At 37.5% G+C, this 21,684-nt stretch overlaps 1 protein-coding gene across 1 annotated transcript in view; it reads left to right on the forward strand.

Annotated features, from left to right (window-relative positions):
• LOC149182123 (uncharacterized) overlaps nt 1-21,459 on the forward strand; it is a 58,161-nt gene extending 36,702 nt beyond the window's left edge. Inside the window, exons 2-4 of the mRNA XM_089416769.1 lie at nt 6,429-6,624; nt 19,356-19,487; nt 21,092-21,459. Of these exons, the coding sequence (XP_089272895.1) occupies nt 6,429-6,624; nt 19,356-19,487; nt 21,092-21,211 (448 nt within the window). The 3' untranslated portion in view covers nt 21,212-21,459. The remainder of the gene's footprint in view (nt 1-6,428; nt 6,625-19,355; nt 19,488-21,091) is intronic.
• The last annotated feature ends 225 nt before the right edge of the window (nt 21,460-21,684 follow it).

Here is a 21,684-nt window from a genome sequence, read left to right on the forward strand (position 1 = left end):
AGGTTAGACTGCCCAGAATCACAACAAGAAAGGTCAGCCTCCTAACAAAGGGCAACCGCACTCCTTAACAACAGATCTGGGCAAAATTGAAGGCTGGATATAGGACTGTAGGTTGCCCTAACTAGTGACCAGAACTCTGCCCATGAACAACAATACAAAGGTATGTATGTTCTCCATTAATGACTTGTGTTGGGTCCATGATTTTGGATCAGTTTGAATGGGATTCGTTTGCAGCCTGTAGTAGCCAAAGTGGAGGGGCAAACTTGATGGTTAGGTGCCCTAACCGGTGGCAACATCTACTGTGATTATTCATTGATGTATTAAACACTTGGAGAATTTGTTAGCAGCGATGTGGAGGGGATTCTTAGGTGGATACTGTCACATAGGAGTAGCAATGTCACTAACAATGGGGCAACAGTGCTAGTGGTATGATGGCATGATGAAATGGGACAGCAACAAGGACATTGTGCTTGCATGGGACAACAAGCAACCATGGTGCAGCAGTATGAGCAGTGACAACATTGTGATAAGGTAGAGAAAGATGTCATAGTATCGGAAGGTGCAGCATTAGGTGCAACAGTATGATGTGTGCAACATGGTAATGAGGTCCAACATAGTGATGATGGGTGCAACATGATGCAACAGAGTGAGGTGCAACATGATGACGAGGTGCAACACAATGCATGGTGATGGAGTCACCTTGGAGGATTAGTTGAAGCAGCATGTCTTCAACTGAGTTCAGCTATCTCATGTATCATCTTCTTAGAGATGATCTATGCTCTTATTTAGATAAGTCAAAGTGTTGACTTCTGTTGTAAATGTACTCTCTCTCTCTCTGTTGAACTATTGAAGAACATATAAGAAGAATTGATCAAGGGTTTCCCCACATTGGGGTTTGTTTTTGGCTAGCGCCACATCTTGTGTCCTCTTGTCTTGGCTTGTCTTCTGTGATCTATGTTTATGTTCTATCTGCAATTTACTTTAATACTGATGTGATTGCTAATCTGGAAAAGATATTGAGCTAACTGTCAAAATTGAAATAAATTGCTCTAAGCATAGAACATACCTAAAATTAACATGATTTCGATGTTGAATGTATATCTATGTGATGGACTTTTGTTTCCTTGGATGCAAGATTCTGGGATTCTCACGTTACTTCTCACAAGCAACGTGTCCCCATATGGGGCCAGATGTTGCACTCAAATTGTCAAAGTCTAGGGAAAGTAGAAGTAACAACTTTTTCAACAAGGATCAGATCACATACCAGTAGTCCATGTGTCATGGTCATCCCATTCTGCAAGTTATATATTGTAAATGATCTTAGTAAAACCTTGAGTCTATGTAACAACCTAGGTAAGCCTATAATTTGATGACGAATTCCATCCTAGGAGGTTTTTTAACCTCGTTGATTACCTGTGTTTCTAGACACGGCTAATCAGAAGAGTTTTTTCCCTCTAGCTTAAACCCCAAAGCTAGGGTGAAATTTATTGTCGAATTATTAGGTGAGTCCTAGTGTTTTTAGTCGAGTCTGATGTAAAAGTGGTTTGGGAATAATTTAAGCTAGTTGGTTTAATTATTTTATTACAAATCACTTGGTTTACTAGATCATATTGTGTCGCAGATGGGTTGTGTGTCTTGAGGGTCTAAGCCAAATGTGTATTCCCTCTTTGAGTCTTGTAAATGAAAAATCTTATGTATTAGAGGGTTGGAAAAATAATTAAATCCCTTCATGTGTAAATTAATTAAATTTTCTGGCAAAATAAAATTAAATCCTAAGTCAAGAAATTAATTAGTTAGAGTCAAATTAAATTGTCTTAGGAAAATAAATTCTCCAAATGGTAAAATTCGTGGGTCTTAAAAGAATCAATTTTTAAAGGTCTTCCGCCAACGGAATATTGTATATTTTAAGAAAATTTGGAACCTTGGACCTTAGTGGTTAAGTCAGTCAAATTTTTGAGGAAATTAGTTCAAAATAATTAATTTTGAGCTAATTAAAATGAAATTAAATGATAAATTCGAAAATTGCTCAAAAATAAAATATCAAGGGCCAAGATTAAAAGATCTTGAAGTGTTTATCAACGACCAAGATTATTTTGACAAGGATCAAAGAAACTAGCCGTTATTTTTCCATTTGAGAATTTACCTATAAATTAGAGAGTCAGTTGAGTCTCTAGTCATCTTGATCTCTAGCTAGAATTGCTATTGAAGCATTTTGTAAACTATTGTCCTGTTGGGAACTATTTTTCCACTATAATAAAAGGCTTTGGGGTGCAACTCGAGGTGTTCTTGTTCATTGATCTGTGGTATGTATTGACTATGGGCTTCCTATGTGGTGCTTTATATTATTATTTTGAGATAATACATAGTGTTTGCAGGTACTCAATCCTTGGTCTCCAAGTTCACAGACTGTGGGCAAGGGTTACTTTGCTTGGATCCTTAGTTTTTATATGGTGGATTGAATCTTCGCTAGGGCTATAGTGAACATAATTTTTCTGAAGCATTTTAGCCATTCTTTCAAGGAAAAAATATTATAAAATTATTTTCTCAAAATCTATCTAAAAAACCCTTGTATAATTTGTAAATAATTTTGTAATTTTAATTGTAAATTATTTTTCTAACTTGGGTTGGGGTTTTTAGATTTATTTTGTATATATTTGGGGTTTGGGTGTTGTAATTTTATTTTTGCACGTTGGATCAAGGAATCAAGTGGAAGAGGAGCTAGATCTAGGCCGTTGAGGGTAAGATCTAGCCTCTTAGAATTTTTTGCAGGGTTTCCATAGAAGAATTTTCAGTAAAATCAAAGAGCTGAAGCATAATTTTTTTTTGAGCAGGGGTTTCAAGGTTTTCAGGAGTCCTAGCCCCGGTTTTCTCCTCCAAACCCCCCAGTGTCACCTCTCCAACCTCCAACGTCTTGGTTTCTAGCCCTCCCAAGGCTAGCTGTGACCCTTAGGGGTTGCGATTTCCCTTCCTTACACTAGCCCCAGGCCCAAAAGGCTCTGCGGCCTCCACTTCGACCCTCCTAGGCCTGCCGCAGACCCTCTGTCCCCTCCTCGGCCCTCTGTCCAGCTCCCCTCGGCCTCCTCTCCCTCTGCTCCCTCTCCCTCGGCCTCCGCTCCCCTCTGTCCCCTCTCTTCCTTCAGCCACAGCCCTCAAAGGGCTTGCGGCTGCCTCTTTTGAGCCCTCCCAATGGTGCCGCAGGCCTTAGGGCCTTAAAACCCTAGGCTGCAGCCCCTTGAGGGCCTTTAGGCCGCTCCTAAACCCAATGACAACCTCTTTTGGCTTGCCGTAAGGCCTATTAGGCCGTTTGCCCTAGCTGCAAGCCTATTGAGGCCTTTTCCCCTCATTTTGGCCTCTCTCTTGCCCTCTCTTGGCCCTAAATTGACATATGCTTATCTCTGAAATTTTTCTAGACTAATTGTGGGTGTATTTTGCAGAGAAAATTGGCCTAAAGCTTGTGTTTCAGGTATCAAGTCATTGGACAAAATTTTGCACAAGTTGGGCTAATAGACTTCAAGGCCTAAGGCCTAAGGGTTTGATCTCCTAACCCTTGTCTCCTCACTGTTTCATTTCAGCAAACAAATTAACTCATAGCAGTGATAAAAACATCCTAATTTGCCTTGAAATTCATCTTAGAAGTTGCTTGACATATTAAGGAATAAATTGCATAAGTTGGGCAATCATAGATTGGCATGAATCTTGAAGTTTTGGTAACTGATATTTTTGCATAATAAGTCTGATATAACAGTGGTAAATTTCATTTTTGAAAGACTAATCCATCCAAATTCTTAAGTTGGTTAAGTGTACTTAATAGTTGGGTTTCTTTTCATCACATTGGGCAAGTATATGCACTTCAAATTTGGCATCTAAGCTAATTTACTCACTGCTGTTATAAAATATTTTACTGCTGTCATAATTGTCATTTACGGGTCATTGGAACATAAAGTGCACAAGTGTTTTCGTAGCTCTGTATGTTTGTTGCTTGTTCCTAGTATTTACATTGTGTTTTCTTGTGAGTTTATATGCTACAAAGTTTGAAAATTCACATCCAATAAGTTCACTCTATAAGCACATTTCAAATCTTTGGTTTAATAAATTGTTCCCAAGTCTCCCCAATTCAAGTGGTATTGAAATAACTTGTTTCATTTGTGTATCTAATTGGCGGAAATCATTGGATAATTGTCATAATCATAAGAATCTTGGCATCTTGATGTGTTTATCTTAAACATTTGGCATTTTAAGTTCATTGGTTATTTGGCATCTTGTGGAATATTGTTGAAGTTTACACTTGTATCATTCAACATTTATCTTTCTTAAGATTGTATCTAAATATTGTTGAGTACTCTTGCTTTAAAGCTAATTCACAAAAGGTACTTAAGTAACTTACACAATCTTAATCCAAGATAAATTTCACTCATCATATTGCATTTAGCATACTAAGTCTAGATTGCACTAATAATTTACCTCCTAGCATAAGCTAGGTTGATAGAAACATAGGGCAACCCTTCTCACTTAGCTTGAGGGGCCTTGGCAACTCTTCGGTGGTTAACACGGTGACCTTGCAGTTGTCAGAGCCACAGTCTCTGCAGCGCCGGAGGCATCGGGTGATAGGAGCACAACAAAATGTATCGTTAATCAGGCCCTAGCCTGCTTCTTGTTGGCCTCCTTCCCATAACCTACCTTGGAGCCCAACTTCAAAATAGCTAAGGGAAGGTTACATTTAGATTAGGTATTTAACAAAAAATAACCAAGATCTCTGCATCACACGTAGGTCATAGGGTTTTCACATCATTTAGGTTAGTCAATCATCTCAAGCAGCGCGTGTCCATCCGGTCATTTGGTTCCAATTTACTATAAGCAAGAATTTGTGATTCCATTAAGGCATTGGCCTCATACTCCAAAATCTAATCGAATTAATAACTTTGTTTAAATTCAACCAGTTGGATAGGCCACTCATCTGTGTCTCTTAAACAAGTTGGTTTCCAACTTGTTTTCCTTCTCATTCAATCGGACTACCTCCCATAGCCTGCTGTTGGGAGACAACTAGAATGGAGTGGGTGGGGATCAGAGTGACATCCCCTGCCCTGAGCGTTGTCGCGGTGCCTATACAATCCGGGCGACAACATAGAGTAAAGTTGTGACAGAAAAATTGTAACAGCCCACAGAAGAAAAACACTTATTGAAGGCACATGTAAAGAAATAGCAGATGGGAGAACCATGTTGAAAGGGACGGCGAAGCACAGCCAGAAAAGAGAATGGGAATGTTCTAAAGAAAAATTAATAACATTTGTATCTAGCCAAGTGTTCAATGTGACTGGTCACTTATTTGGTTCAGGTCAAGCATTTAGCATTACCAGGGTGAGGATGATGGCAGACAAAAACCAAAGATTGTTTGCAATGGTGTCAGGACAGTAGGAAAGAAGTGGTGAATTCTCAGCTGTACAGTGTGTGCATGAGATCATGGGAGCTCTGACACAGACTGGTAGGGAATGCGTCCTTGGGAATGGTGCGGGCTTGGTCTGGGAGTTTCCAGAATGTTCTTGTCACTCCTAGAGCTGCTGCTAGGATTTTTGGAACATTTTTCTTCAGCCTCATAGCTCCTGGAAACAGGCTCTCTCCCCTACTGGGGAGCAGTTCCCATGCAACCATGTATGCATACTATTTCACTTCGGTCTATTTTGCATGGACTTCATATTTCCAAATAAAATATCGGAAATAGTTTTAGATCAAAGTTGCATGGAAACAGACACATGTCCAGATAAGGGTCTGCTGGATTCTTTTTATAAGTTAGAATTGAGATATGGGGAAGCAACACTCACACACGTATTTTGTGAGAAGAGAAACACATAAATGTAGAAATTTCAAATCTCCAAACATATCTTGCTCCAAATAACTCACACAAACTCAAGAATTCAGATTGCTATGAAAGACTCAGATTTGTGTGTTTTAGAATGGGGAGGGCCTATTTTATAAGTAAAACTTAAGTTAGTGTTTCAAGATCTTGAGTGGGTCCAAGATGGAGCCTGTTGGATCTGGACCCAGAACTGTGGAAATGCAGATTCTGGCTCTTTCATAGATGGATCCAGTAACATAGTTTTAAATAAGCTGAAATTAAAGTCAAATACAGTCAAATTTAGTCTCTGTGATTTCAACATAATTGCCTGATAGCATCTTATGTGAAATGGATATTGCCTTAAATATAACGTGTTTTCATTGATCAAGAATTTGGAACTGGTCGTTATTCTTAGTCATAGTTATTTTGTATTTTATTTATCATGCCTTTTGCCAGATGGCCTAGCAACTGAAATGGATTTCCTTTAGTCTCATTGCTTTAGACTAGTTTTGTTTATTGTTATGGTCACGTATATAGATTTTAATTTCCTTCCATTTCAAACAAAGAAAATCAAACTAACCACAAAGAAATTGTTCAGGTACTCCCCGGAACAATTGTTTGCAGTTGTAGCAGCTGTTGACTTGTATGAGGATTTTGTTCCTTGGTGTCAAAGATCAGTCATTTTACGACGTAAGAATGATGAAGCATTTGATGCGGAACTCGAAATAGGCTTTAAGTTCCTTGTTGAGCGGTACATGTCTCACGTTGAACTGAAGAAGCCCAGGTATATAAAGGTATCAATCTTATTTCATTTAACCTCTCCCTACTCTTAAGACCCAGCATTGTATCTTTTATTCTTTTATATGTATCTTTCAACCTACTTTTAAAAATTTACTTAAGTTTGTTTTTTCAAATGGTGTGAGACTAATTTGTGGGGCTGTTACAGACGTTTAGCTTTCTGGTGTCTTGCTAACAGTTCAAATCTGGCAATTTTTCCCACTTTCAACTTTTGACCATTTTACATATTGTTGTAGCCTCATATAGTTTGCATGTTATCTTGAACTGTTGAATGCCTTTTCCTTGGGATGTTGTTCTTAATTTTATATAGTACCTTCTAATTTGATTATAATTGCAATATGTTGATGTTAACCTCAATCCCTTTCATTCTTTCCCAACACTTTTTTATTCTTTCACTATGTCTTTTCTTTCAACCATGATATTCTTTTTGTGAAGATATATGTTGAACCCTTATGGAATTCACAATACCTATTGGAGAGTTTCAAGGTATCATCTTTTTGCTATAACATCAAGATGGTTTTGATCTTCTATCATTTTGAAAATTACCTAAAAGCTTCATTTAATACAGTTTCGGCTCACTCTGATCTGCTCCCTATCCTAATTTCATTAATCTTTTTTCAAAAACATTGTTGAATCCTTCGTCTTCTACTAAAAATCTTAGTTAGTATTTGCCATTTGGTTGTTCCAAATGCATTCTGATATATTAGAAGAAAGCAAAAAGGTTCCTACCAGGTAATGGTTAATCTGTCCTCTCTTTTGGTTGTTTCAAATGCATTATGACCAAAGTTAATGAAACATGGGTGCAATGGAATTGGCAGAAGATTCGAGTGTGGGTGTGGCAACTGTCCTGAAATTAGGATTGCGGAATTGGCACCCTAACTGTACATTTTCTTCTAATTTATATTTAACATATATATTAAAAAAAAGAGAAAATTTTGAAAAAAACATAAAAATTAGATATTACACTATTTTTAAATTCATCATTCATAGAGTGATTTTATATTCAAGCTTTGGATACATCAGTTATAGAATCATACATAAACAAAATTTCTGAGTTAAGATTTCTGGTTTCTGAATAATAAACTATAAAACTGTTAACAGAAATATACAGTCGCTACATAAACAAATATATATGTATATATAATTTTTTAAATTCTAATTTCAGTATTTCGTTTCAGATATGTCAAAATTAGCACTGGGAAATTACATCATAGGTTCATAAATTATAATCATAATCATACAAAGGAGGGTTTTCTGCCTGAAGAAGAAGATTTCTATGATGATGCATTCCAAACTCACGAAATGAGAGTGCTTCTGTGCCAAATGTTTCTTTCTATGTTGTCTCTGTGACTGTGCTAATGCTCTCCAATTGCCTATCAGTGCTCTGAGGTTTCGACCTCTCACAGTTCGCAAATGGAAGTGAAAAATGTTGTTGTGGAGGCTTTGGTTTTATAGAGTGTAGGTTTACTTCCTGTGGTTGTGAGCCCCTCACCCATCCTATTTCTCATCATAGCCCTTCATTTTACCATGTGGCTTTGTTTTTATACATTCTTATTGGCATTTTTTGACAAAGTATTCATTTTGTCTTCTTGGAAACAAATCCATCACATGCCAAACTATTTTAGTTTGCTAGGAATGGTTCCAAAATATTTGTTTGTAGAAGGAAACGTTTCAATTTCTTTTTTCTTCCCAAAATGGTGATTCAGAAATGGTTTGATGATTCAGCACCCTTCCTAGGTGAATTCGGTGATCCCCATCTATCATAGTCCATCACGTCATAATGGGGTAAGGTCCTTACCTAAGTTTGCCTAAAATTTGCACCATCTTCTACGTCTTGGCCACCTCTCCATCAAGTATCAGGGTCCTTAGTTTGTGGTCACTTGGGGGTACAAATATGGGGTCAACTAAACATCTCAATATAAGAAGCCTTAAGAAGAATGGGTGGCATTGGAAGCAATGCCATTAGCCACATAATACACCCTAGTTACATCCTCTACATCTTCCTTGGTTTGCACATTATAGTTTTCTATTATTATTGATTTAAAGATCCTCTTTTTCATTATATTTATGTCACTAGAAGAACCCCCTTCACCTACACTAGAGCCTTCAACTTGGGGCATAACTGAAGCTTTTGATGACTCATAACCAAACACGGGATTGTGAAGTTTTTGATTAAAAGAACTGACATTTTAATATTCTTAGCACCCATATGCAAATACATTTGACTTTTGAAGGACATTCACATGCCTAAACTGATATAAAATCAACATAGATCCATCTTAACTTTGGATCTACCAAGTGTCGCAAGGAATCAAATCTCTTGAGCTGCAAACTTTTCTTCAAGTTTTGCACTCAAAAAGAGGTTTTTAAATCAATAGTTTTGGATCCAATTCATTTTTATGAGTAAGAATTCTCTTTTCATATTTGCTCGTAAACAACCGCAAATTAACCTTCCTACCTTGCAAATTCTTGTGTTTCAAGGTGGCTGTTCAGAAAGAAACATCATGACTTTGCTTATACTTTTCCTCATTTTCAATGACAATGCCTCGAGGCTTCAACAGCACTTGCTACTAAACCTAGAATTCAAGTAACATTTTATGCCGAATCTGTTATGCTCATTATTAGAAGGCATGGAAGAGCTATTTTCTGAACATTACTCAAGTCTGGTTGACCTTTTAACATCACTAGCAGCATATCTACATGTAGCAAAATAGCAATAATGAATGTCAGGATGGTTAGGGGTAATAGCATGGCCGTTCATATAATTGTCAACAAGCCACAGGATTCAATTCCTGGCACGAACATATCTTCCTCCTATACCTTCTCTACATGAAAACAACATGCTCTGCACCTCATCAACCATCCTTGTTTAGCTGCTAGAAGCTTCTCACGTTGGCATTTTAATAATAGGAGTTCCTTTTTGCTAAATGAACCTTTGAATTCTTTCTCAACAGGAATGACCAAGCAGATTTGTAGCACCACCTCCTAGGCTGAAATCAGAACTACTCCATAGACATGAAATACTATGTTCAGAAGAATACACATCATCATTGTACTGCTCGAAAGACTGTCTCAAACTGCACATACAATTTGAAGGGTGACACTATACTTCTTGAAGCTAGATCATTGTACAACAAAGGTAGAGGACATATCTTTCTAGTTTGAGATTTTGTGGGATTCCATAGAGGAGGCTGGACTGTCCAATGTTGTGTAGTTTTTCATAGACTCCACCCTATTTAGCATAGTGATGAGTTGTTGATTTAGAGTAGATACATGCAGACGTATTGGACCCCTTGTGTGCATGTGCTTAATAATGCCTTAAAAGCACATCAACATGATCTCGTGTATTTTATGCACTGATACAATTGAGAGGGAGACAAAACTGTTGAATTTTTGTAGCTATGCTCGGTCTTCATAATTAATATTTTAACTATTGATGTATTTGAAATAATAAATAAGGCATGTTCTTCATGACCTTGTCAAAAGAGAAAATAGATGACATGTTTTTCATGACGGTTCTTTAAAAGAGAAAATTTGAATTTTTGGCTCCAAAGAAGCCAAGTCGGTCCCAGTGTAGAGGCACCCATTTGGTTAGCATGACCACTATATATATGTGCCATTCGACCTCCTCATCAAGCAAGGAACTCGAACCTTCTGAGGCTAAATAAGAAGTCAAATCTGAGGTTAAGAAGGAGATGGATCTGAGGCTGAAAATAAGCTTATCTGAGGCACAATTTCTGTTGAAGAAGAAGGACGTATCTCTGGTAAAGAAGGACGAGTTGTAGGACCGAACTTCTGAGGTATAACCAAGTTGCAGGACCAAGACTTTGGGTGCAGAAGGACGAGTTGCAGGTCTGAACTTTTGAAGTATAACCAAGTTGCAGAACCGAGACTTTGGGTGCAGAAGGACAAGTTGCAGGACCGAAACATTGGGTGTAGAAGAAGGCCAAATTTTGGCTCTGGCAGGTAGACCAGACCGAGTCTCTTGGGTGGATGGTTGACTTGACTAGGAAGGAGTTGGACCAGGTCTGACTAAGCCTCTTTGTTGGTCAGTTTGACCATATGGTTGACCAGATGATCTAGGTTTGTCTCTTGTTGAACTGAAGAATTTCTCTAAGGAAAAGGTTGTTGGGTTTTTCCCCCATGTGGGTTTTCCCAGGGTAAATTTTGGTGTTCTTGTGTGGTTGTCTCTTTATGAAGCTCTACTGGCATTTTGTTCTACTATTGTTATCCTCTGTGTAATTGCTTTATGATGAATAAGAATGCATGAAAGAATTAACCTAAGAAGAAATCATAAGAAGTAATTATCAGTTTAGAGGATACTTGAAAAATCAACATGGAATTAGAGCTAAGTTCAAGAGTAGCCCTAAAAGAAGCAATCTACTTCAAGGTATTCTCTAGGGTTTATTTTGTCATTAGCCCTAGAATCTTCTAGTTCCATTCTGAGTGTAAGGAGGATGAAAATAATTAGTCTGCCTTGTTGCTCATCTAAGTTCAAATTCAAGATCTATTTGAGCTCATGATTGCATCTGTGTTAGAGGGCCGAAGAAGACCTCAGTCTGTTCCAGTAGACCGAGGGAGCTTCAGAATTGTCATAGAGGATTGAAAAGGCTGCAGGGTCTATTGCAAGGGAGCCGAAATTAATCTCAGAAAAGGATACCTCAATCTAAGTTCAGAAGGCCAAATAGTCTCAGATCCTGTTACAGGAGCCTCAGGAAAATCACAGACTGTAACCAAGAGATGCCTCAGCCAATGAAAAGGCAGTCTACAATTCGTTTATGTATTATTGAACCATACCCTGTTCATCAAAGAGAAGTCATGAAACATGAGCTTGTCTTGTCCTGACGTGATCATAATCTAAACCTCAGTTCGTATTGCAGTAGGGCCGAAGTTACCTCAGAGAATTACAGAGGACCGAGAGCCTCAAAAACTAAACGAAGCACCCTCAGACAACTATTTCAAAAGGCCAAGGTTGCCTCAGTTTTTGTTACAAAAAGATCGAAGAGCTCAGGACAAATGGTAAAAGGCCGAAAGGTCTCATAAATGACCTCAAAGAATCTGAAATATCTAAGGTCAGCTTACAACTTGTTTGGGTTTCCTTCTTGTATAATCAGGTCTCATATTTGACTAATAAAATATGTTGATGTAATTGTGAGTCTAAGTCTCTATGAAGTTTGAGAAGATAAACCAACAAATACATCCCTTGTGCACCTGATATGGCTATCAAAACTAACGCTTTAGCATAAATGGCAAGGTTGAATTGTTGAAGACCTGTTGTGACCTCCAAGCAAGCATAACTTTGTTTCCATGCAAGCACACTATAGTGAAGAGTTAAACGTGGAAAGAAATCAGCGAAATTAAAAGTCTGCATCCTAATGCTTGGAATGAAAGGTATGTATTTATCTAAAGTGATCTCTTTTAGATCGCAACTAGACAGTGATTTCATTTAGATCAAAAATTTTGTAGATTGCATCCAGAGGAATTGATCATCCATATGCTTGATAAAAGTCTGTATCAAGATTGGTCATGAAAAAAAAATCTGAATAAGACTGTTCACTGTGATCTACCCTTTAGACATGTATCAAAGTAGTTTTTCATGAGAAAGTAGATGGGACTGTGCGCTGTTATTCATTCAGATCATAGGACTATGTATGATTTGTTGATGAGAAATCCTTGAAGAATTCATTGAGGGCAGTTACGAAGAAGTTTCTTCACCTTACAAATTTATTGATGAGATACACTCTAAGCTGTAGCATGAATGCCATATTGATATTTAAAGAAGCTATGACAGTTCAAATTGTGGCTCAAAGCAAGACTTAGACACATAAGGGAAATATGTGACCTTTACTCATGTACTGAAAGGTTGAAGTGTGATCGAACCTGTGCTCTTTTGAGATGATGCATATTTAGAAGCAAGATATGTCATGAACCCCACATTGCATATGATTGCTGATATGATATTTGAAGAATGATATTATTGATGCTCAGTCTCGAAATATATTCCTTGCACATCAAGGCAAGAAAGGAAAATGATCTCTGTCATGCCTTTGAAGAAAGCACACACTGATATCAAGTGAAAAAGAGGCAGAGTCCCTCTTCAAGTTTAAAAGCTCTCTTAGCAGGTCAAGAACATAAACAAATTAGATTGAAGTTCTTAAACGGATCTATTGTTGCAAAGATTTAATGTCATATATACTACTGTGGAAAATCTTGCATCTACTGTTATGGGAATTTAAGTGTTGAGATTTATTTTGTTAATGATGAAGTTTATTCTTTTTTGCACAATGATATGAATATCAAGCCTCTAAGGACAAAACATTGCCTGATTGTGAGGAAACCAAATTACTTGGTTTGGAGAAATCAAAGATAATCATTGGACGAAACATCCTTTGATTGATTGATGACAATGATGGAGTTCATTTCATGTGTAAAAAACATATCGACTCTAGGGTTTGAAAACCCTAGCTGGCTAAAAGTGATTGGATAAGAAAGTCTTAGGGTTTATGAACAAAACCCTAGGACTAGACCTAGATTAACATTTTCGCTGAAAGAAGAAACCCTAACTCTAGCAAGGAAGGAATGACATCATGCTGATCATGAGAACGAGGATGATAAAGTTGCAAGATGAATGCAAGAAGGCTAAGGTCAAGGAGTTGACATTTCCCGATAATTCTCAAAAGATAAGTATTGTATATCTCTCTTTTGTGATTATTATTGTTGTTATTCTATTATTAGTTAGTTTCTTGTCCTTGTATCCTTTGCTTGGTTGTAACTATTCTTTCGTGGCCTCCTAGTGAGGATTGCAGATACATAGTAAACACTGCAAAGGCTCTAGCAACATATGGAAGAAGTGGAAGAATGAAGCAAAGTGTGCGACAAGAGGAATTTCCCAAAATTGTGATTTGTGTTGAGAGATATTGTACTAGATGAGATTCGAGCTCAAAGGGAGCAGTTAAATCAACAAATTTGACGTATACTCTAATTGTGCCGAATAGAAGTCAATGATGACTTCCAAATCTATCCACAAGGTCTAGCATGCAACACTTGGCAGTATAGGCAAGTACAAAGCGAGAGTTGAGAATATAGAAGGTTCTCTCCAAAAGGGGGAGAGGATCACGACGAGACATTTTCTCTAGTCCTAAGGTACACTTCTGTTAGAACTATTATCATTGCCTTGAAATTGCACCAGGTGGATGCAGAGACCGTTTTTCTCAATGAAGTAATTGAAGAGGAAGAAGTGTACATAGAAGGCTTGGTGGTATATGGGAAGAAGTCTCATGATTGAAGAAGGCTTTGTACGATCACAAGCAAACATGTTAGGCTTGATATTCTTGGATGGATAAATATCTGATGAGTCTTGGTTGATCTTATTATATGATCTGACAAAAGTAGAAGGACTTGTGTTAGAGGGAGCAACTGTGTCAGAAAGAATTGCTTTTGTAAGAAAGGGAGCAGTCAAAAAGCTTTGCTTTAGCTTTAGAGGGAATTGACCTCTGAGTTCAAGATGATGGATTGTCATTGACATTGTCTAACTAGTTAGTTAATATCCTGGAAGGCAATAGTGGCAGAGGGAACAACCAAGGTTGCCAAAGCATAAGCTGTTTCAGAAAGAACACCCAATTAAGGTAACCAGAAAAGTAGCCTTAGTGATGGTTCCAAGAAAAGGAAGTCAATCAGTTTATGGTTGAGCCAAGGCATGTGGCTCAACATGTGTTGAAGTACCAACATGATACAATTATGATATAATCAGTTATGGTTTGAGATATGTCTCAAATAGTGAAGTATAGCTATAGGGATTCACGAATTCAATTTGTGAAGAGAGTGCAGAAGACAGAAAGAGTTCATCAGGATATTGCTTAAGTTCAAGCTCCATTATGATTTCTTGGATGAGCAAGAAGCAAACATCTGTTGCACTCAGGATTGCAGAAGCCGAGTATAATTGCAGTTGGATTGGTTCCAAGAAAAGGAAGTCAATTAGTTTATCGTTGAGCCAAGGCATTTGGCTCCTGTGGCTCAACATGTGTTGAAGTACCAACATGATACAATTATGATATAATCAGTTATGGTTTGAGATATGTCTCAAACAGTGAAGTATAGCTATAGGGATTCATGAATTCAATTTGGGAAGAGAGTGCAGAAGACAGAAAGAGTTCATCAAGATATTGCTTAAGTTCAAGCTCCATTATGATTTCTTGGATGAGCAAGAAGCAAACATCTGTTGCACTCAGTATTGCAGAAACCGAGTATAATTGCAGTTGGATTGGCAAGTTGAGAAGCAGTATGGCTTCAAAGACTACTTGCAGGATTGTCTTGATCAGGTGTAGGGGACAACCATGATCACAAGTCGAAGCACAGTGAGATCTAACATCGAGACATGGCACAAAAGGAAGCGTTGTGGCTTCAAGCAGATTGCTAACAAAGCTCAATCTTAGGATGAGGTCCATACAATTCAGGGACAAGCTTGGACTTGTTGAGAGTGCCTATCTCAGTGAGAGGGAGTGTTGTTAAGATAACATCATGGGCTGAAGTCTGACATTCTTCCTGTGTCAAGTATATTGACTCAAACTAGAGAAAATGGTTCAATAGAGGACAATCATTCTTCTTGTGTCAAGTATGTTGACCCGAATTAGGCAGAATGGTCCTGGAGCATTAGTCTCGTTTAGCATCAAGCTTTGAATTACTCAGATAGAGTGTGGCCTTACCATGTGTCAAAGATATTGACTGGAATGATGGTGAATCAAGACTAGTCTGTAGACCATGTGTCTAGTTGATGCTAAATGATGTACCATGTGTCAGGAGTACCAACCAGGATTATGGTGAGAATATACCATAGGTCAGAGGTACCAACCGGAATTATGGTAACTTGTTGATGCTGTTGACTTACCATGTGTCAAAATTGTTTGACCAGATTATGGTAATTGATTGATGCTATTGATTTACCATGTGTCACAGTTGTTGACCAGATTATGGTAACTTGTTTTACCATGTGTCACAATTGTTGACTAGATTATGGTAATTGGATTTGTTATAACATTTTCTTAGAGAAATTTGTCAACATGAGAGCATCTAGATAGTCATTATGAATACCTCCCTAGCTAAGAGGGAGTGTTGAATTTTTGTAGCTATGGTCGGTCTTCATAATTAATATTTTAACTATTGAAGTATTTGAAATAATAAATAAGTCATGTTTTTCATGACCCTGTCAAAACAGAAAATAGATGACATGTTCTTCATGTTGGTTCTTTAAAAGAGAAAATTTGAATTTTTGGCTCCAAAGAAGCCAAGTCGGCCCCAGTGTAGAGGCAACCATTCGGCTAGCATGATCACTATATATATGTGCCATTCAACCTCCTCATTAAGCAAGGAACTTGGACCTTCTGAGGCTAAATAAGAAGTCAAATCTGAGATTAAGAAGGAGACAGATCTGAGGCTGAAAAGAAGCTTATCTGAGGCACAATTTCTGTTGAAGAAGAAGGATGTATCTTTGGTAAAGAAGGACGAGCTGCAGGACTGAGACTTTGGGTGCAGAAGGACAAGTTGCAGGTCTGAACTTCTGAAGTATAACCAAGTTGCAGGACTGAGTCTTTGGGTGCAGAAGGACGAGTTGCAGGATCGAAACTTTGGGTGCAGAAGAAGGCTGTAATTCGGCTCTAGCAGGCATACCAGATCGAGTCTCTTGGGCAGATGGTTGACTTGACTAGGAAGGAGTTGGACCAGGTTTGACCAAGTTTCTTTGTTGGTCAATTTGACCATATGGTTGACTAGATGATCTAGGTGTGTCTCTTGTTGAACTGAAGAATTTCTCTAAGGAAAATGTTGCTGGGTTTTTCCCCCATGTGGGTTTTCCCAGGGTAAATTTTTGTGTTCTTGTGTGGCTGTCTCTTTATGATCCTACTGGCATTTTGTTCTACTGTTGATACCCTCTGGCATGAAAGAATTAACCTAAGAAGAAATCATAAGAAGTAATTATCAGTTTAGAGGATACTTGAAAAATCAACAAAAATTCCATTTTAACAACCATACCTCCTTAGCAATACATACAAAGCAATTTCTATTTCTTATTGTTACATGATATGCAACACACTTTATTATTCTACAAGGTAGATTGAAGTGTAGGAGGTCTTACAGTCTGTAGTGGTTAGTAGTGATTGGCCTAGGTATGTGGAATCAAAGACAAATCAAAGGAAAACTGTGAAGCAAGTGATCTTGAATGATGGCTAGTGGGTACAACTCAAATAAAATGTTGAGTTCACAATGCCTACAGTGGAAATGATTGAGAAAATTTCAAAATTATGTTGTTGTCGATGGTATGCTAAGGAAAATCAACTGCCATTATTTGTTGGAGAATCCCTACACTACTTTTATTTGAACAAAATGAGTTCATTATATAGAATAGGAGGAATGAGTTGAATACCCTTCTCCACATGGCCACATTGAATTTACCCAGAAATGGGGTTTGGAGGGGTTGGGGAGGTTGCTACTTCCATAAATGGAGTTTGGAGAGGTTGCGGAGATTGCCACTTATAGATAATTCTAAGGTGAATGAGGGGTTCAGAAAAGGCATCTCAAGATTTATACTCCATAGGAGGTGAGGATAATACAACAACAATTCTTTATCTTGTCAAGCATAGTCATTTCTTCAACATAGAAGAGGCGAGGAACAATAGCTTGATGGGGGGCGCATGGAGATGGAGCTCTAGAGATTTGTTATCTAGCCACCAGATAGCTATCACAAGCTGCCAATTCGGCATCTACTGAGAGGAATTGACCCACTTACAATATTTACTTTGTTAAGAGGAACATGGTTAGTCTAGAAGACTGGGGAAGTTGGTTCTTGCATGGTATTGGTGTTCTAGAGATTTATCAGCTTGCCATTGGATTGCTACCATAGGTTTCTAACTTGTTTCCCACTGAGTGGATTTGGTCCACTTTACTATTTCATCCACTTTTTAAGAGGAACATGTTTGCCTCAAAGAGTGTGGAGACGTTGCTATTATGTGCACATATGCTTTAATCTAGAAACAAGAAGACTGTGGTACTGGTTAGGACCAAGAAGACTGTGGTATTTGTTGGAATGTGGATGTTAAGGGTGTCACAGATATTGATGATGGGATGAGGCTACGTAGTTAAGCCCAAGATTTTTCAATATCCCTTTTAGCAAGAGGAGAGAGCACATGTTCTGTGAATTATTTTAGTCACCTGATATACATGTATTTTGTAACTTGCACTATTTTAGTTTTATAGACACCTAATGTTATTATATGAATTATTTTTGTCTATATGAGTTGAACTTGTATGGATGAATTCTACATCTCACTTTACTTTCATTTATACTACTAATGAGAAAGTCAATTGTTCATTATAATTTATGGTACTCTATTTCTAATATCCTAATAATTTAATTTAATGCCTGCATGCATTTTATTTTAGTTTGATTGTTATAAATTTTATATATGTGAAAATTAATTTCAATATATATTTTTCGATCTTTTAAGATAATTTATTAGTTTTTATATGCTTTTTGCATCCCCCATTCCTTCCCCAGGAAATTGGTGCCCACATGTCTCTGATACTCATCTTCCCAAAACTCCACTAAAGTAGTGGTTGTTGAATTTTGTAGCTATTGTTGATATTCATAATTAATATTTGAGTCATCGGTGTATTTGTTAAACATGTTCTTCATGTGATTGTCAAAAGATAAAATTCTAAGACTTGTTCTTCATGTCGGTTCCTAAAAGAGAAAATTGAATTTTTAATATTTGAATTTATTGGCTCCAAAATAGCCAGGTCGGCCCTCCTCCTAGTCAAGTCAGCCCAGTCATGATGGCGCCCATTCGGCAAGGCAGAAGGCTCTGTAAGGACGCTCGTCCTCCCACATTTGACACAATTTGGTTCTCTTCTGTGGAATTAATTCAGACCTTCTATGGCAGAAATCAAGTCGAACCTGTGGCAAGAATTTTGGACGTATTTGAGGCAGAACAAGGACGTATTTGAGGTACTATTCTGATAAAGAGAAGGACAAATCTTTGAAGGATGGAAGGACGAAATTCTGTGGCTAAGAAGGTCGAAACTCTGAGACAAAGAAAGACCAATTTTCTGAGATAGAAAAAGAGCTACAGGACCAAAATTATGGGTGAAGGAGGCCGGAATTCTGCCGTAGCTAAGCAGACCAGACCAAGTTCAATGAGGAAATGTTTGACTTGACTAGGAAGGAGTTGGACCAGGTTTGACCAAGCTTTCTTTCATGGTCAGTTTGATCTTGTGAATGACTAGAAGGAGTAGGTGTGTCTCTTGTTGAACTAATAAATTTCTCTAAAGAAAAGGTTGCTGGGTTTCCCCAGGGTAAAAGCTTGTGTCTCTTGTATTTGGCTGTCTCTATTGTCATTTATGTTTCTACTGTTGAGATCTTCTGTGTAATTGCTTTGTGATGAATGCAAATGAAAGAAAGATTATAATGGAAGAAATCATAAGAAGCAATTATCAGATAAGATGCTTTTTTATTATTTAGATGATGCTTCAAGGGACACTGATATATTCGATGTCTGTCTTTCAATGTTAAACTAATATCATGGGATGCGTTATATGAAAATGGAGACAGGTTGAGAATATGGCTTTGGATTCCTCCATCTGAGTCTACATTAAAATTTTTAAAGGATTTTATTTCTGTTTATAATTTTGCATATATTTGTGGTGTGGTTTGCTAATTTTGTATTGTTGTCTATTGCAGACTACTGTGTCAGAAAGCAGTCTTTTTGATTACTTGATAAACATATGGGAATTCAATGATGGTCCGATCAGGGGAACTTGTGATATTCATTTTTTTGTGGACTTCCAATTTCGATCTCCTCTTTATCGGCAAGTATGTTATGTGTCTTTTGAATTTTCCACTAATCCTTGTTTGATATGTTTCTAACTTCCAGTTACAATAGATTATGCACTTATCACATGTATTTCTTCACTGTTTCTTCTCGATGGCAAACTAGGACTATTACGATCAATATTTTTAGGCACAATGTAATAATAAAATTGAATTCCATCTTATTAAAGGTGATTAATGATTCTGGAGGCCACAATTTCCTGTTGTAACTACATGGGACTGGTCACGTGCTCATTAGATGCAGACAAATTGTTGGGCTTTGCATTAAATCATAACCAATAAAGCATATTATGTATGCTCGTTGGACTAACAGAAAGGAAGTAATAACTAATTGGAAGGACTAACAGACAGGAGTGAAAAACTACTTGGAAGATGTGTGTGTTTGTTTCCACAGCTCGTGTTCATGTTGTATGCCTATTTCTGGATATCGCATCTGTCCCTGATGATGTGTGGTGTGTCCACCCGAAACGTTGGACAATTCTAAATTCCTCACACGGTGAAAAATCCAGAAATAGACATACGACATACTTGGAAGATCCTGGAGTTTTGTACAACCATTTGTTTTTGGTAACTGTTATAGAGAGATTCTTTACTTCCTGGGTGTTATATCTCAACAGTATTCTTTGCAAAACCCCCTACATGTAAAGCTAACCAATGGCATCCTCTGTTTGGATTCTGGAGGCTTGAATTTTCCCTATCTCCATTTTTGTTTGTGTGCTTCTTACATTTTCATGCATCTGTTTTCACATTTACAACATTTTTTGACTAGAAGATTTACATCTCAAGACCTAAAAATTTCTGCAATATCAATTTTCCCCAAATGTAGCCTATTAAAAGGGTGAAATGCCATTGTGCACTGAGCACCAATGTAGTAAATTTTGAGCTATGAGAAGCTTAAAGGTCGAGTTCTGCTGGTTTTGAAAACAGTAAAGACTTAGCTGAATCATAATTCCCAACCTAAGGGGCAATCCCACATAGGCATCGGGTCCTGCAACATGACATACATGTCTGCATTTTTCCGGACTGACTTGCAACTAAACTGGGCTAGGTGGAAACCTGAGTGCCTAGCCTTTCAAGTTACATAATTTTAATGGAGCGGTTGCACAAAAATTGTGCATTTAAACATCTTTGACTTTCACCTCGGGCAATGGTATTGAAGTTTGTGGCTTATGTAATGGTTCGTAAATTATAATTTCAGTGCATTTAAGGAAATTTTTACATTTGACAGGGTAACACATTATTATATAAATAATGCCATGAAAATTTGTATCTATGAAACTCTTGTATGTCCAGCAAACTGTATCTTCATGTATGGCTATGTTGACAATGTAAATCTAGTATATTCAAAATTTTATCTCAGTTCTTTTTCAGCTGCTGAATGTTTGATTATTGTTCCTATGAGATATTAGGACGCAGGCCTACAGCTACTGTTTGGATAATTGCCTACATGTTGGATTATAATTGATTAGTTCCTTCTAAACTAGCTATTGAAAAAACTAGAATAGAAGCTTTCTTGTTTGAATTTTCCTGTTGCAATTCAATATTGAGCTGCAATCAAATTGAGTCACTCTAAATTTTGTAAACAGGTTGCAAATATGTTTTTCAAGGAGGTAGTTTCACGCCTTGTGTACTCTTTTGAGCAACGCTGCCAAACAGTTTATGGACCAGCTGTGAAGCTTTTGGAGGGCGCATATGGAAGTCGATGAATTTGAGGGTGCATATGAAAGTCGATGAATTTAACTTCATTTTGTACCCTATACCATTTCTTCCTATAACTAAAGCACATTGCTTTAGGTGACCATGTCCAATTCTTATTAATACAGTATCAGTTATGATGGCAATTTGCAAAGTTCCCAAGGATTCGTTCTTTCTAATTTCTTGTTTGTCTAATTTTATTTTCCCAATGTTATATTGTTTATCGTAATCCCATATTACAAAAGAAGTTTTATTGCAATTCGGGTGAGATGATCAGCTTTAAATCTGGGGCAGATTTACTCAATTTTTAAAAAACACTGGCACTTTTGTTAGAGTGATTACATTATTGGAGTTAACCAATGACCTCCATGTGGACTTTGATTCCCTAGATTGTAATGCACAAACCTTTGAAAACAGGTGGGTGTGTGTAGAATGGAAACACTCGAGCTTTTGTTCACCACAGGTCCTTTTTTCAGAACGAATC

The sequence above is a fragment of the Pinus tabuliformis genome, chromosome 3_2 (assembly GCF_031772625.1).
Source record: "Pinus tabuliformis cultivar Carrire ecotype Pingquan chromosome 3_2, CPIR1, whole genome shotgun sequence".
NCBI classification, from domain to species: Eukaryota; Viridiplantae; Streptophyta; class Pinopsida; order Pinales; family Pinaceae; genus Pinus; species Pinus tabuliformis.